The sequence below is a fragment of the Hippocampus bargibanti genome, linkage group LG08 (assembly GCF_051943395.1).
Source record: "Hippocampus bargibanti isolate YZ-2025 linkage group LG08, ASM5194339v1, whole genome shotgun sequence".
NCBI lineage: Eukaryota > Metazoa > Chordata > Actinopteri > Syngnathiformes > Syngnathidae > Hippocampus > Hippocampus bargibanti.
The window spans coordinates 6,906,574-6,923,578 of NC_142741.1; the positions used below are offsets into that span (position 1 = coordinate 6,906,574).

Consider the following 17,005-nt stretch of genomic DNA (forward strand, 5'->3'; position numbering starts at 1 on the left):
ATTTTTCTTTCATAAATCAAGCTGTAATTTGTCACTGGAAAAAAAGTTGTTGGTCCAAGTATCACTTGAGTTTGGGAGTGCGTGCACTGACCTGGAGTCAGCAACTGAGATGAGGAGTGACTGTACAAACATGGAGCAGAGGAAAGTGGCGGCGGGGAGGACGTGGGCTGGGGTCTGCAGAAGCTGGAAAGCAAAGACATTCAAATAAAATACGGGTGCTCCATCTTGAATTCTTCTTTATAAACACCGACCTCTTTCATGGCAGAGGAGCCCTGCGGTAGCTGCGCTCTAGCTAAGGCGTCGGGATGATCCGGTTGGTTGAGATCGGTTCCTCCTTCTTGCCGATGTGCGCCCAGTAACAGTTGGAATGGCGTCATGGCAACAGTGTCGTCAATGGCAAGCTAGTCCAGGGTAGGAAGTGCCGCGATCAATACATGGATGAAAAGACAAAGATAAATGCTGACGGGTCAGTATGACACGTGTTTAATTATAAACTTTGGAAGGGAGTGACGGCATTTTAATTCGTTTCAATTGACACTTATCTCGTCACAATGACCCATGAACGCTTTTGTTCCAACCAAACAACAAAACTGAAAGAATTCCTCCTTTGTTGCATCGACTTAAATCGCTGAGAAATCCAAGGCCAAAGGTACACCCATGTTTTCAATGATATTGCCGCCAGTTAGTAGATAGCTAATAGATAGCCACCTACAGTAGATAGCTATATAACTAATAGAAAGCTAAATAGATAGAAAGCTAGCTAGCCAGATAGTAGATAGTTTGTTAGCACATTGCCATTTTATTTTTTTTGTATTCTTTTGGTTTATTTTTCATACTTATATGCTAAGTTTTCATCTTACATTTTGTTTGGTCATTTTATAACGTGGGGAAAATATGTACAATATAATTTTAAACCATTGATCAAACCCTGTGATGTCAGAATTACACGACCAGCCGGTCCTAATTTCCTGACAAGATTTTTATTTGGTTGACTTTTGAGGAATATTTTCTGAGAAAATCTATTAGCTATCTACTTGCTGGCGAGCTAGCTTTCGATCTATTTTGCTATCTATCTGTTGGCTATGTATTAGCTATCTATTAGCTAGCTAGCTTTCTATCTATTTAGCTTTCTATTATTTATATAGCTATCTAGGTGGCTAGCTATCTAGCTACCTATCTGTTGGCTATCTATTAGCTATCTACTAGCTGGCTATCTGCCTTTCTATCTATATTCTATAATAATACATTTCATTTTAATCCCCTTTTAAAGCTCTCAAGGACACTTTACAGTCACAGACAAGCATAGGTACTACAATAAATAAAATACAATCACAAATAGAATACAATAAATAAAATACAATTATAAACAGAAGAACAAGAGAAAGAAAGAAAGAGCTATCTAGCTAGCTATCTTTTGGACATCTATTAGCTATCTATCAGCTGGCTAGCTAGCTTTCTATCTGTACTTCCAGGTTGAGTGAATGCTGCTGGCGCGTGTGGCTGCCGCTGCTCACTCACAGAAAAAAATTATCCTGTAACTAGAGTGACCTTGAGAGTTTTGAAAGGCGCCTATAAATGAAATGTATTATTATGATTATTATTAAAACGCCATACCTGTTTATTGGAAGCCATCAGTTGCTTCTCTTCCGCCTGGGTGATAAACGTCATGAGGTCCTGCAAAAGGAACAGCCCGTGTCATTATCCCGGGTGAGTTCCGACCTCACGGAAAACGATTCAAAAACGGTGTTTTGCCCTCCCCACCATGTTCGGGCTAAGGAAGTACAGCTGAGATCTGTTGAGCCACTGGCAACTCTCGTCGCAGCTTTCCTGCATGGCGTCCCTCGGGGAGAAGACAGCCCGGGTGACCGGCCCCGGACACACGGCCTTTTGGCAAAACAGCGGACGCGGCTCGCAGGGCTTGAACAGAAACACTAAGAAAGAAAGAAGGAAATGATTATGTGTGTTTGACTGGAAACGATGCTCACATTTTACCCTGAATATAATGGCGATGTTGACCCTGCGCCTTATATGTGAAGTGATATTGAACCATAATAGGTCTCGCAATGACTATCAGCAGCTAGGATTCCCCTCACCCCCCAGTAGAAGAAATATTGCGTACTCACAGCCTCTCCTGAAGCGCCTTATATTGTGGTGTGCCTTATATATGGAAAATATTTATATACATTATAGAGTAAAGTCTCGTTATATCGATATTCTCGGGAGTAGGAAAAAATATCGATATAACCGGACTATCGATATATCCGATCCTGCGGCATGTAAATTTTCTCCTTGAATAGAAATCATAGAAATAGTATCGTAATAAGCAGTACTATCGATATAACCGATATCGATATAACGAGACTTTACTGTATTATGAAAACTTAATTTTTTTTTGAAGGTGCACCTGAAAGTCCGGTGTGCCTTAAATGTGGAAAATGTTTGAAAATACACCATTCATCGAGGTGGCCTTATACTCCGGAAAATACAGTGAGACCTCAACTTACAAACTTTTTGTCTTACAAACGTCAAATTTATGAAAATTAAACCTTATAATAAGCACTATTTTCATAATACACACCCACCAAGGCTGGCGGAGTGATCTTCGGCGGAAGCACACGACCGAACAGCACCAGAGGTTAAGTTACCAACAGTCCTTATGGAAGGTAACTCTCCTTCCATAAGCCATCAACGACCATCAAAAAGGTAAATACAACTTTATTTTACACCACAGTTTATTTCTTTAATTACAGTCCTCATGTAATGCGCCTCTCTTTCCAAACAGCAATTCCCTTTGACAATTCCCAAGCCATAAATGACCATCACAATGCAGTGTATTTCTTTCATTACAATACAATAGCACATTTATTATACATAGAATAAGGTATGTTGTGTGTAGTTTTAAGGCTTATTTAGTTGAAAAGTATATTTTATGGAAACCCGGGAACGGATTATTCCCATTTTAATGGTTTCCTATGGGATTTTTTTTTGAGATGCACACTTTTCGCCTTACACACTCTGTCTGGGAACCAATTAAGTTCGTAAGTTGAGGTCTCATTGTACAGTACTTAAATAAGTGACCATGTTTTTCTTTTTCTAACTGCTCAAAAAAAAATCAACAAAAAGTTCAACAAAAAAAATATAATAATCCGACATCATAGTACTATATTTTCCCGTGTATAAGGCGCACCCAAGAGCTTTGATTTTCTTGAAAAGGTGACCCTGTGCCTTACACGCAGGTGCGCCTTATATGTGAAGTCATATTGATCCACAACAGGTCTGGAAACCACTGTCAACCCCCACCGACTCCATTTCCCACCCTGTAGAAGAAGTCATGTGTAACCCCAACCTTATATGTAGACACATTTATATATTTGGAAAACTTTTTGCATTCATTCCTTATTGTCCGGTGCGCCTTATACACCGGAAAAACATTTGAAAATATACCATTCAGTTGGGGTGCGGCTTATACTCCGCTGTGCCTTATAAAACGGAAAATACAGTACTTTTTTTTACAAAATGAAGCAAGTTGAACCATAAAAGCCTCTACTGGAGCACCTTATGATAAAATAAAAATAAAATCAACATAAAGTTCAACAACAAAAAATAATTAGTCATTGTAGTACTGTCCTTTTCGGTGTATACGGTGCACCCAAAAGCCTTCATTTCCTTCAAAACATGACCCTGCGCCTTATACGGAGGTGCACCTTATATGTAATGTCATATTGAGCCACAACAGGTCTGGAAACCACTGTTGTCGGCACCCACCAACTCACCCCCCCCCCCCCCCCCCCTGTAGAAGAAGTCATGGGTAACCCCAGCCGCTACTGGAGCGCCTTATAATGTGGTGTGCCTTATATTTGGCAAAGTTTTATATGTATTTATATATTATACAGGTAACATCCGACCTACGACTGAGTTCCGTTCCGACCAAACGGTTGTAAGTCGAAATGCATTCAAATGTTGAATAGAGACACACGTAGGCTAAATGACTGGCAAACTCCCCCCTCTGGTGCCATCACACGGTCGATTGTTGTGCAAGAGTGAGATGCTGGCTGGCTGGCCAAAATTGTCTACGCGTTGCCGGCCTGCTAGCGCCTTGCGGTGCCAGGCATAGAATTAAATTTGCAAAAATAGGGTCTGCACGTCATGGTCGTGAATACGGGTGGTCGTAAGTCGAGCCGGTCGTAAGTCGGATGTTACCTGTATTTGGAGTTGCGCCTTGTAGTCTGGTGCACCTTATATATGGAAAATTTTTGAAAAAACATCCTTCACTGGGGGTGCGCCTTATACACCAGAAAATATGGTACTTAAATAAGTGACCATGTTTTTCTTTTTCCAACTGCTCCAAAAAAAATCTTCCGTCAAGTACTGTACTTTCCGTTGTGTAAGGTGCACCCAAAAGCCTTCATTTACTTCAAAAGATGATCCGTGCGCCTTATATATGAGGTCATATTGAGCCACATCAGGTCTTGCAACGACTGTGAGCACCCACTGACTAAATGAAATTGCGCCTTGTAGTCTGGAGCGTCTTATACATGGAAAAAGTTTGAAAATACACTTATGCTCCGGTGCACCTTATACACCAGAAAATACAGTAAATAATAAACGCCACCTATTCAACTCTTTTTTTCCAGGGAATTTTGTTGTTTCGAATTGACCTGGTTTTAGTCCCTTGTGCTTTCTCCTATCTTTTGTCACTGCTTTATTTCCTGTTTATAATAGCAGCTGTTGTTGAAGCGCTATATAAATCAATATATGTATTGTATTGTTCACGATGAACCGCGGGACGATGAAGCAGAATGAGAAAAGTCGTCCGTTTGGCTTTTTGACGCTTATCGGGCCCGGAATAGGAGGCTGAACAAATCTCAAATGCGGTAGAGGTGCACTTCCACTAGTACAAAAACTTACAGTCAGTATATCCATTTAGAGAGCAGAAAGCCGCCATGTTCTCAGAAAGTGGGTCAGACAACAGCAAGCTGACGTCCATGGAGGTGCTCCACTCCACTACAAAAAAAAAAAAAAAAAAAAACAGGACAAGAGACAGACGCCATGAGCTACAAATAGTACGTATGCCACATTTATTTTGAGATAAGAGCAGCTTTACGTGAGCAAGTGAGGAGATTCCAACAGCATAGGAGCTTCTTCTCCGTCGTCCCCAGCAAATATTTCGAGCAGCTTAGTCGTCCAAAACAAAGATTCCTGGTTGAAAAAAAAAAGTTCCTTTCGTTTTTTTTTCATGTGACAATAAATTCCAGAGCTAGCTGCACGCATATTTTACAGGATTAGCAACATGAACACCCGCAAAGATCAATGATTGAATGCCACCGATTCAAATATAGTGATACCTCAGCTTACGAACTTAAATGGGTCCCAGAAAGTGTATGGAAGGCGAAAAGTTCGTCTGCCGAAAATTTATTTCCCATAAAAAAACATTAAAATGAGAATAATCCATTCCCAGGCCGCCGTGTTTCAATTTTTGGTTTCATTATGCCTGTGTTGATTTGATTGCTGGTTTGATGATGTGTTATCTCAATGGGAAACAAAAACAACTGACGATAAACACTAATTTATCAAACTTATCTTTTTATGTCATGAAGGGCATCACTAGGACAGAAACGAGGCCGTCAGAATTTCAGTTTCGGTTTTGCAGTAAAAGCATTCCTATTCTCGGGTCTCGCCACGTGACGTTGGCGCAATGCTGCGAAATTGTAACCAGGTGAGACAAGTAGGCTGGTACGATTTATGGTATCCGCGGCGAATTTTCAAAAAAAATAAATCATCTGTTCCTCAACAGGCGATCTTTTACAGATGAAAATATTTGCGGCGGGCGTTTGTGCAAAGCCAAGGAAAGTCTATTCGTGGGGCTGCACCGGAATTCGGCATCAACAAACGCCCTTGTGGGCAGCAACGCCTGGAAAACGCCAACGCTTGCAGTGTGGATCTTCAACTTTATTAGCGGGAAAAGGTTAGAGCAACATTTGGTCCTTGAAAAGTCCTTGAACATTTTGTCGACTGAATCGGTACAATGGTACAATAGGAACCTTTATACAATGTCCCGAAAACTCATTCGGTTGCCGTGACACAACTGCTGACAAAGCAACAATCCAGGGCACAATTCCCACAAGCGAATCACGGTTAAGCTAGCGATTCACTATTCAACCACCAACCTAACCACCAAAATGATGTACAGTGATACCTCATCTTACAAACGCTTTAGCTCACAAATTTTTCACTTTACAAACATTAAATTCGCGAGATTATAATCTTGGCATACAAACAAACTAGTTTTCGGCGGATGAACACCAAACCACACGGTCGAACAGCGCCACGGTGGCTGGCGGGCTAGCTTTCCACACCCCCTCTCTCTCTCTGAGTGCAGACGTGGTTTGTTATCGTGTGGAGTACTTTTGCTATTATAGGACCGAAAAAGACCCCACCACAAGCTAGTGTTAAGCCTAAAAAGACATGAGAGAAAATTACGGTCAAGCAGAAGAAGATCATCGAAAAACACGAACGAGGTGTGGGTTTGTGTGACTTAGCATTCCAGTACCAGTATGCCAAATCGACCATTGCTATGTGTGGCTCAGGGTGTTTCTGTGTTGTCTAAGCAACGGTCTCAGGCAAAAGAAGAGGTTGAAAAACTTCTGTTGATTTGGACTAATGAAAAGCAGCTAGCAGTGGACAGTAGTTTATGGAAGGTGACTCTCCTTCCAAACAGAAAGTACCTCCCTCCCTCCTCCTCCCACTCCATTCCATCAAGCCATCAACTACCATCACAAAGGGAAATAAAATAACTTTATTATACAGTACAGTTTATTTCTTTAATTACAATACAGTAGCACATTTTTTATACATAAAATAAAGTATATTTTGTGTCGTTTTAAGGCTTATTTAGGATAAAATTATGTTTTATGGGGACCTATGAACGCATTATTGTTATTTTTAATTGTTTATTATGGGAAATAAATGTTTGGCAGACAAACTTTTCGCCTTACACACACTTTCTGGGAACCAGGTTTGTAAGCTGAGGCATCACTGTACCTAATATTAGTAGTTAAAAAAATTAAGCTGACCTGATATCACCCGGCGGCTGAGAGAGCGTGGTTAGGATCTCCCAAGTGGCCGGGCTCCACAAGGTCACAATCTCACGGAAGCCGACGGCGAGGAGAGAACCGTCAGCTGAGAAGCAACAGGACTGAGGCGCCAGGCTGCGGTAAGAGCCCACAAAATCGCACGCCCACGATGGACCTTCGTCTAACAGCGGTCGGTGAGAAGAAAGTAAGAGGGAGAACATCACCATCGATGGATTACATCAAGTATGCAGTAATTTAATGTGAATTGATCATGAAAACTGTTATGATTAACTCATTCACTGCCATTCTCAAATGTATTCGGGAATTGAAAAGTATGACTTGGAGCGCCATTTCAAAAATTGTTTTTTCTTGTGAGGATGTGGGGGTGCCAATAAAGCTCCGATCAGACCTCTGGCAATGTTTTTCCCTTCAATGAGGAGGCAGCATTTGCCTTTTTGTCCATGTTAGCGCTTTGTTACAGCTTCAGATGTGCTATATAAATCAACATGTATATACAGTATTGTATTTTGTATAGCTGCCCCCATTTCAAGCTCAGATAACTCCAGACCCATATAATTTAGGAATTAACACTTTTTTTATGAAAGAACAGATTCTAAGGTTTCTTACGCTGAATTGAATGTTGATGTAGTCCAAAAACTCAATATTCTCTGGGTCCTGTAATTTAAGTGAAAATGACAAAAACCTGGCACTGGAGGGGACATATTTTTGCACATTGTCTGGCAGTGAATGAGTTAATTATAATTAATTCATCAAATGTAACACATTTGCACTAATTAATACTTTTCAGATTATCATAAATTGAAGACCAAACATTTAAGTTTTGCTTTTGTCAACCATTGTTATGTGGTGGGTCAAATTGACTGATTCTGATATTTGAAAGAAAAAAAAAAAAAAAAAAAAAACGACAACAACAATGTGTCTTGAGATTTTTTTTTCTGTCACGACACTGTGTTCATGAAACAAGTCACGGGTCATATTGACCCAGGAATATTTATTTCACCCAACGCTAACAAGAGGGTAAAGGTGTTGTCAAGAGGCTTTGCAATTATTTCCAATAGTTTTAACCCATCTCGTCAAATTGACCCATTCTAATCGTAGCTACAAAGCTGGGATAAAACATAAATAAATAAATAAATAAAATAATAATATTAATAAGGAAATATATGCTGTTTTTTTCACCCAATTTTGAATATTTTCACAAATATGTTTTCGTCTTGTGTCAAAGTTAAACCCCCTCATTCCAATCCCACCAAAACATTCTCTTTTTTTTGCATGCAATAGAGCAGCCATCTCACCTTCCGCCTGGGTGGGCGACGCCGTCTGCTGCCAGACTTTAAAGTGTCCGTCTTTACTGGCAGACACCAGCGTGGAGGTGCAGTGGTCCGCAGCGACGGGATCGAAGCACATGGCCGTAATTCCACCATCGTGGGGGTCTGAGATGATTGTGTCCAGCACAAAACTGAATATGACAAGGGAATTCATGAACTTTCGGACACCCCCCCTTGTGACACTGTCGGGTCAAATTGACCCAAGCTCACAAAGGAAACAATTACGTGTTTTTTTCTGAATTCCAAACTACAGTGATACATCATCTTACGAACTTAATTGGTTCCCAGAAAGTGTGTGTAAGGCGAAAAGTTAATCTGCCGAATATTTATTTCCCCTTAAGAAACCATTAAAAATGAGAATAATCCGTTCCCAGATCCCCATAAAACATAATTTTCTTAAAAATATGCCTTAAAACTACACAAAATATACCTTATTTTATGTATAATAAATGTGCTATTGTATTGTAGTGATAGAAATAAACTGTAAGAAAGTCGTTTTATTGACCTTTGTGATGGTCGATGTAGTTGCCTCTTGATGATATCCGAGTGAAGCTTTCTCGGCAATAATACCCTCACTCACAATGTCCCCTGCTAGTTGATTTTCGTTCATCCAAATCAACAGATGTTTTTCAACCTCTTCTATTGCCTGAGACTGTTGCTTAGACAACACAGAAACACCCTTAGCCACACGTAACAATAGTCGACTTAGCATACTGGTACTGGGACGCTAAGTCACACAAACGCACACCTCGTTCGTGGTTTTAGATGATCTCCTTCTTCTGCTCGACCGTAATTTTCTTTTGTGTCCTCTTCAGTTGAACATGAGCCTGTGGTGGGGTATTTTTCGGTCCCATAAAAGCAAAAGTACTCCACTCGATAACAAACCACATCTGCACTGAGTGCACTCAAAGAAAATGGGTGTGGAAAACTAGTCGCCAGCCTCCGTGGTGCTGTGTGGTTTGGTTCGTCTGCCGGAAACTAGTTTGGATGCCAAAATTATATTCTCGCGAATTTAATGTTCGTAAAGTGAAAAGTTTGTGAGCTAAAGCGTTCGTAAGCTGAGGTATCACTATTCTTACTCTGTTTGATTTAACAAATAAGTTAAGTTTAAGTTAAATCAACCTACACAATGATAACGGTTCATTGGAGTGCAAACGTGTCCCAGAGTTTTCACTTCCTCGTTACTTCTGGGTCATATTGACCCAGCTACGTTATTGTTGTTCCTGGGAAACAAGCTGCCACCAGCAGAGTGTATTTGACCCAAAAGGCAACAGAGGCCAAAGCCGCACGCAGATTGCTTACCTTTGCGTTTTTTGGTCAAACGTCCACAGTTTCAAATGAAGCTCCAACTCGGTTTCATTCTGTTTCCTCTCTTCAACCGTCGCCAGCCAGTCCCCGGAGGCGTCAAAAACCGCCTTCACCACTTCTAACTGCTGCAATCCCAGTTCATGGATGTACTCTTGCTGCACAATATCCAACTAAACGGAAGGAGAAACGTCCGACATCATGACAGATTTTGGAAGGAGACATTGAGCAAATGTAAAAAGCGCTTACGTTGAAAATCAGTTTATCTCTTTGAAGGGAGTAAAACTGCAAGTGGCCTGGCTTGCCATTCAGGACAAGCGCTTTGGTGCGGGGGTCCACCATCAAGTCTGTTGAGAGGCTTTCTCCTGCGCAGGGAAATGAAGTCTGTTGTCAAACTCGGCGCGACAACTCAGTTCGCATGAGCAAGCGGCCAAAGCAAATTCTGTTCTTGTTACTCACCTTTGACGAGGCCCTGAATGACGGCAGACACTTTGACGCAGCTCTCGATAATTGTGATTTCTACAAAAGGGTCAGTGTTAACGGCGGCGTTCCGTCTTTTCCACACATTATTTAATGTTTGTTGATTGTTAATCCGCAAGGATTACACACAGATCTTGAAAAAAATGTAAAAATAAATCTGAAAAATAATGTCCACTTAAACTCACTCCAGAACATATTTGGCAACTTTTTAGTTAGTAGAAGCTATCTAGCGAGCTATCTAGATAGCTAGTAAGCTATATAGCTAGCTCGCTAATTAGTTATCTAGCGAGCCAGCTAGCTAGCTATCTAACTAGTAAACCACCTAGCTGGCTAGCTACATAGGGAGCGATCTAATTTGCTCGCACGCTACCTAGCGAGCCATCTAGCTAGTTCGTTAGCTATCTAGCGAGCAATCTAGCTAGCTCATGAGCTAGCTACCTAGCGAGCCATCAACCTAGCTCGCGAGCTAGCAAAATAAAAATAATCTACATAAAAAAATAATGATGGATTGAAGAAATGTTGATGCCCACGAGTCATGTTTTAGAATCTGCAGATATTAAAAATAAATAAATACTGAAAAATAATGTGCACTGAAACTCGAGACACAGTAGCGTGTCCCTATAACTAGCTAGCGAGGAAGCAAGCTATTTAGCTTTCTCATTAGTTAGCTACCTAGCAAGCCATCTAGCTAGCTACCTAGCGAGCCATCTAGCTACCTATGAAGCCATCTAGCTAGCTCGCTAGCTAGCTACCAAGCGAGGCATCTAGCTAGCTTGCTAGCTACCAAGCGAGCCATCTAGCTAGCTAGCTAGCTACGTAGTGAGCCATCTAGCTAGCTAGCCACCTAGCGAGCCATCTACCTAGCTAGCTACCTAGCGAGCCATCTACCTAGCTATCTAGCTAGCTAAATAAAAATATTCTGTGTAAAAAAAAAATAAACGATGGATTGAAGAAATGTTGATGCCCACGATAGTCATGTTTTCAGAATCTGCATTCAAACTAGACAACTGCCTTGACTTTTAGAGATACAACAATTTTGTTGTTTTTGAAATGCAAAGTATCAGCAAGTCACAATAGTGAAAATGTAATCAATATAATTGCAATATATTTGGATTTTTGCTAATAATTTGCGCCTTAAGAAAGTAAGGCAAAGATAACAGTTTTTGAAAAGATTTTATGAAATATATTTCTGAGAGACTTTTAACCAGGCCCATTTGACCTGCAAACACACCAGGAGCTTTGAGTAAAGCCAAAAGTTACGAAGGACAAAATCTATCTTACTGTTATCCACGTGCGAGGTGCAGAACAGCGCGCCATCAGGCGAAACAGTAACATGTGTGATTGCGGCTCCGAGTCGGGGAAGAAAATCCCGTTTGCTCTCCTGACCGTATAACCACTGGACGAGCACAGACTCCACACCACCACTCAGTAGGTTGGTACCTGGTCCAAAAAAATTAGAATAACGTACTTTAAAAATATCTGAAAAGATACCGTTTGTGGCTCGTGGGTTGCTAGCTAAGTACAGTGAGACCTCGGCTTACTAACTTAATCGGTTCCCAGAAAGTGTGAATTCCAAACATTAATTTCCCATAGGAAACCATTAAAATGAGAATAATCCGTTCCCAGGTCAATATAAAACATAATTGTCAACTAAATAAGCCTTAAAACAACACACAATATACCTTATTTTATATATAATAAATGTGCTATGGTATTGTAATTAAAGAAATAAACTGTACTGTATCATAAAGTTGTTTTATTTACCTTTGTGATGGTCGTTGATGGCTTGATGGAATGGATAGCTTTTTGCATAAAGTGTCTCAAGGAGTTCTGGGTTGCACATCTTGGAAGTTGTGATATTGCAAAAGCGACAGATGCGGGCACACACTAGAAACTTCTCTTCAAATTGTACAGATGGGTTGTGCGGATTTTTTATGGAGCCTGATTGATGGGCTATTTTAACCTTGCAGTCTACACTCTGCCTTTGAACTATCAATAAAGTTGAAATGAGTCCATATTTCACTGTGTTTTCTTTTTATCCATGTTCTCACCTTTTCACTTTTGTTTTTTTTGTTTCAAGCTCTTTCGTCTCCCTTTCGTGTGTGTGTGTGTGTTTCTGTAACCCCTCCTCCCACTCACTGCTGCGTGTGTCCTGTTGCATGTGTCCCCTCCCTCCACTTCCACAAATCTTGACCAAACACGTGCAGCTTTAACCGAAGACTGGGGGCAGGGAATAGAGGACCAAAAAAGTTGGCTGCCATTTCTAGCACCTTGTTAGGAGCACCAAGAACCGGCTCATTCGCGAACGACACATCACTTATTGTGGCGCCACATGTGTATCCCGAAACATTGTTCGTATGGCAAGTTTATATTCTCGCGAATTTAACATTCGTAAGGTGAAAAGTTCGTTAGCTAAAGCATTCATAAGCCGAGGTATCACTGTACACCGGTCGTGCAGCGTACCTTCCGGAGTGAAGCACAGAGAGGTGACAAGGTTGTGATGCCAATGTAGTGTCAAATACGTGTACTCCTCTTTATGGGTGAAATTTCTCCTGTAGAATCAATGCAACAAAAAAAATCATAAATAAAAGAATGATTATGCTTCTTCCAACTTGACCATCGTAAAGGACTCACCACAAGCGAATCTTTCCATCTTTGTGTCCGGTGGCAATAACGTCATCCTTTGGGTGACACGCGACGCACGTGAATGTGTTTTTGCCTCCGTGTTTGTTGATTTGTTTCAGGAAAAAGCTTTTGATGATACAGCAGAGATCGTCAGAGGGCGGACACCCCAAAGAGATAGTCATTATGACACAGCAGAGGAAAAATAACTCACCTAAATGTTTTTTGCTTCTTGAAGAAAAAGACCCCCAAACACAAACCATTGACTGAAGCAGTGTACAGTCCCTGTCAAAATCAAATGTTTTGGATAATTGAACAAACGAAGGACATACAGTGATACCTCTGTTTACGAATGGTTTAGCTAACGAACTCGCCTTACGAACATTAAATTCGCAAGAATATAATTTTGGCATACGTACTAGTTTTCAGGAAAAACACGGAGCGCCACAATGGCTGGCGGACTAATTTTCGGCGGAAGAACACTAAACCACACGGTCCAACTGCGCCACCGTGGCTGCCGGACTACTTTTCCACACCCCTTTTCTCTGAGTGCATACATGGTTTATTATCGAGTGGATACTTTTGCTTTTTCGGGACCAAAAAAGATCCCACCATAGATTAGTGTTCAGACAAAGAGGACACAAAACAAAATTATGGTCGAGCAGAAGAAGGAGATAATTGAAAAGCACCAATGAGGTGTGCGTTTGTGTGACTTAGCGTCCCACTACCAGTATGCTAAGTCCACCATTGCTACGTGTGGCTATGGGTGTTTCTGTGTTGTCTATGCAACGGTCTCAGACAATAGAAGAGATTGAAAAACTTCTGTTGATTTGAATGATGAAAAGCAGCTAGCAGGGGACAGTATGAGTGAGGGTATTATCACAGAGAAAGCACGGCAACGTCACTCGGAAATCATCAAGAGGCAACTACAACAACGACCTTCACAAAAGTGAATAAAACAACTTTATTATACAGTAGTTTATTTCTTTAATTACAATACATCTACATAAAATAAGGTATATTTGGTGCAGTTTTAAGGGTTATTTAGTAGAAAATTATGTTTTCTGGGGCCCTAGAAATGGACTCTTCTCATTTTTAATGGTTTCCTATTGGAAATTAATGTTTGGAAGACACTTTTTGCATTACACACACTTTCTGGGAATCAATTAAGTTCGTAAGCTGAGGTATCACTGTACAACGATCAACGGAAATTTTGGTGTGCCCAAAGTTGTTTTTTTTTCTGTCCTTTGCTTGGTTAACTAAGTCAAAGGCACAGATGTCAAAGTCAAGGCATGAATTGCAGTGAATGAGTTAAATTACAGATCAAAATGCATTCTATGACTCCGAAGTAAGAAGTCGTCACTCAAGAAGCGGTACACACGCACCCCTCTGCCAAAGGCGATGGATTCCGGACTAGATTTGACGTCTGGGAGAACCACCGAAAGTTCCAGGTCCTTAGCTTGCTGATCTCCACTCTGAGGTAGATGTAGCGCTACTAGCTGGAACAACTCTACAAACACAAACACACAACTCGTGATCTCATTGTCTCTGGTACACCCTAGTGATGCTTAGTGGTAATTACAAAGAAAAACTCAGAAGTAAGCTTAAATGAACAAGACCCGGATTTGACAGCTCCATACTGTATCTGTCAAGTGTTTTTTCGCACGCTTATGGTAAATAAATGATTTATTTTTAATAGGATAGTTAAGGGTCTGAAGAATCGCCTACTTGTTGTTTTGTCATGGACGACAATGAAGACTCCTTCGTGGTGTTCAGTGGCATAGATGGCATGAATTGCTTGTCCAACAAAGTAAGACTAGAAGAGAAGAAAAATTCATCAAAAATCAAGAATTCAGAGGCATGTTCGTTTCAATTCTGGGCATGGGCCCATCAGACTTTTTTGTGTAGAGAACAGCCAATTTTGTGTCATTGTGTAAAACATCTAATGGCGCCTCATTGTTTCCAAAGCTTCCCAGGCAGCATCGCTGATGGTATTCCCCAAAATGGGTGCTTCAACCAACCATGACTGACTGCTCTTCAATTTTGGCCAATGACTTTTTTTATGCATCCTGTTTTCACATGCAGCATAATTTCATGTTGTTCCAATCACATGCAAAAAAATAAATGGTCAAATAAAACTAACTTAAAAAAATCTAAATCACCTTCATAAGGATACCGTCTGTAAAGTCCCAAAGCTTGACAGTGCCATCATAAGAACAAGAATAGGCCTGCAACAACAGCATAGTATCAAAACTACAATGAATTATAATGGATTGGATTAGCCTTTATTAGTCTAGCTGTGGAGTTACAATAATAATAATAGACTATATAGAAAGAATAATAATCATAAAAAGAGAGAAATAAACAATACAGAATTCAAACAACATCATAAGTATCCTACTACATTGCGGGAAAGTTGATCCTTTTTAAAGTGGCTTTTTCGCTGAAGGGAATTCAAATTTCCAATACAAATTGTTCTTTTCACCCTTTCAACGATTTGAAACGTTTCAACATGCACTTAAAAAAATTAATAATCGACTATTGTCCATGAACTGAGATCTAATTGATAATTAAAACAGAATGATGACATCCCTGATAATTATTTTAATTTGGCAAAGCTGATATATACCTGCAGGTGGTTGGAGGGCTTGAGCACCACGCCCGTGACCAGGTCGGTGTGTCCCCGAAGCTCACGAACATACTCCTCTGTGGCCGTGCTGTACACTTTAACACACTCTCCGGAGGCACATAGGAGAAACCTGCGCTCACACAAAAAACAGTATTTCGTGTATGGCCGATAATGGTGATGCAATGAAATGAAATTAACATGAGCCTGTGGTGGGGTATGAAATTGAGAGAATTGGGGGAATACAATGTCACTTGCATTAAACTTTTGGATCCTTTGACGAAAGTAAACCGCCGAAATGTTCACAAGAGGCATGGGGACAGTTTTGAATTATTAAAAATGAATATAAATATTGTAAACATATTCTTCATGCATATGTGACAGGCACTGCGCCCAAAATTAGAAATATTATATGACAAATATGCGAGCGTTGTGAAGCATTTTCTAATGATGATTGCGAGCCCCGGCGTCATTGTAAAACTTGACAATCGTGACGTTTGCTAGATCACGCCCGTGGACCGCGACCCAAAATGGAGCATCATGCACTTACTTGGAATCTCTTGTGATAACAGGCGCTCTAAAGTTTATTTTACTCCCGCCGCGGTGAACCACGCGGGTGTTTGCGTGTTCCACCATGTTTTCGCTGTAGGTTCAACTTTGACCTGCTGACCGGCTTACTCGCGAGAAGGCGTAAAAACGCTCAGCAGCGTCACCTACAGCACCGGAGTTCTTTGGCTATACATTATTTCCTCGAGCCGATAAATAAATTACGTATATAAAAAAGAGGACATTCATTCTAGCCTCGAGATACATCAATAATATTCAAACATGTACTTTAGCACGTTTATATATTTAACGGTAGAGCAGGGCGAGATTAGGAAAACATGATACACGTTGCGAATTGTAGTATCAATATCATTGCGATACTTAACGTATACCGAATGAGATTTTTTTTAGTTTGCTGACGAAGCCTCTTGGATAAGAAGCGAAACGTCCGACACATTCAAAAAAGTACAGATGACGGCTGAAGAAACCTTCTCATCTAAAGAGATATTACTTTAGGATTTTTTTTCGATTGGAAAAATATTCTTGTCTTGCGTGAATATAATGCATTCTAGTGATGGGAATTCCGTCTCTCTTTAGAATGAATTACTAATGTAAAAACATACAACATATCATTTTTTTAAATCATTGGATTGGATTGGATTTAACTTTATTATTCTCGCAGTGGAGAAATTTACTTTTCACAGCAGCAAAGTTATGAAAGTTTCATATGGCTTAATTTATATTCTTATTCTTCTTTATATTCTTCTGCTCATATTCAACATGGAGTGCTACAAAAAATATAAAGTACAAAAACAAAGATCATCTCGAAAAAAAGGTCAAGAAAAAATTCCAATCTCTGATTGTGTATACGTATTTATAAACCGGACATTTTCATGTATCTATAAAATTCATCTGAGTACACATTTCATTGTAGTAGTTTATAATTTACATACGTATTTGTTTTACATATACAGTACTGTACATGTACAGTAATTTACAAGGAA

At 40.2% G+C, this 17,005-nt stretch overlaps 1 protein-coding gene and 1 long non-coding RNA gene across 2 annotated transcripts in view; one reads left to right on the forward strand and one right to left on the reverse strand.

Moving 5' to 3' along the window:
- Positions 1 to 16,122, reverse strand: part of wdr75 (WD repeat domain 75) — a 28,519-nt gene extending 12,397 nt beyond the window's left edge. The window contains exons 1-20 of the mRNA XM_089003558.1: positions 16,006 to 16,122; positions 15,459 to 15,588; positions 14,992 to 15,057; positions 14,558 to 14,645; positions 14,215 to 14,339; positions 13,044 to 13,114; positions 12,842 to 12,958; positions 12,671 to 12,759; positions 11,489 to 11,647; positions 10,187 to 10,246; positions 9,977 to 10,092; positions 9,725 to 9,900; positions 8,390 to 8,553; positions 7,074 to 7,254; positions 5,105 to 5,199; positions 4,909 to 5,004; positions 1,762 to 1,931; positions 1,615 to 1,674; positions 252 to 401; positions 92 to 183 (exon numbers count right to left, since the gene is read on the reverse strand). Of these exons, the coding sequence (XP_088859684.1) occupies positions 92 to 183; positions 252 to 401; positions 1,615 to 1,674; positions 1,762 to 1,931; positions 4,909 to 5,004; positions 5,105 to 5,199; positions 7,074 to 7,254; positions 8,390 to 8,553; positions 9,725 to 9,900; positions 9,977 to 10,092; positions 10,187 to 10,246; positions 11,489 to 11,647; positions 12,671 to 12,759; positions 12,842 to 12,958; positions 13,044 to 13,114; positions 14,215 to 14,339; positions 14,558 to 14,645; positions 14,992 to 15,057; positions 15,459 to 15,588; positions 16,006 to 16,091 (2,291 nt within the window). The 5' untranslated portion in view covers positions 16,092 to 16,122. The remainder of the gene's footprint in view (positions 1 to 91; positions 184 to 251; positions 402 to 1,614; positions 1,675 to 1,761; positions 1,932 to 4,908; positions 5,005 to 5,104; positions 5,200 to 7,073; positions 7,255 to 8,389; positions 8,554 to 9,724; positions 9,901 to 9,976; positions 10,093 to 10,186; positions 10,247 to 11,488; positions 11,648 to 12,670; positions 12,760 to 12,841; positions 12,959 to 13,043; positions 13,115 to 14,214; positions 14,340 to 14,557; positions 14,646 to 14,991; positions 15,058 to 15,458; positions 15,589 to 16,005) is intronic.
- Positions 423 to 5,920, forward strand: LOC148894476 (uncharacterized). Its single transcript, XR_016115907.1, has 3 exons — positions 423 to 466; positions 5,598 to 5,716; positions 5,795 to 5,920. It is a non-coding gene; the product is annotated as an uncharacterized LOC148894476 (long non-coding RNA).
- Positions 16,123 to 17,005: the final 883 nt, after the last annotated feature.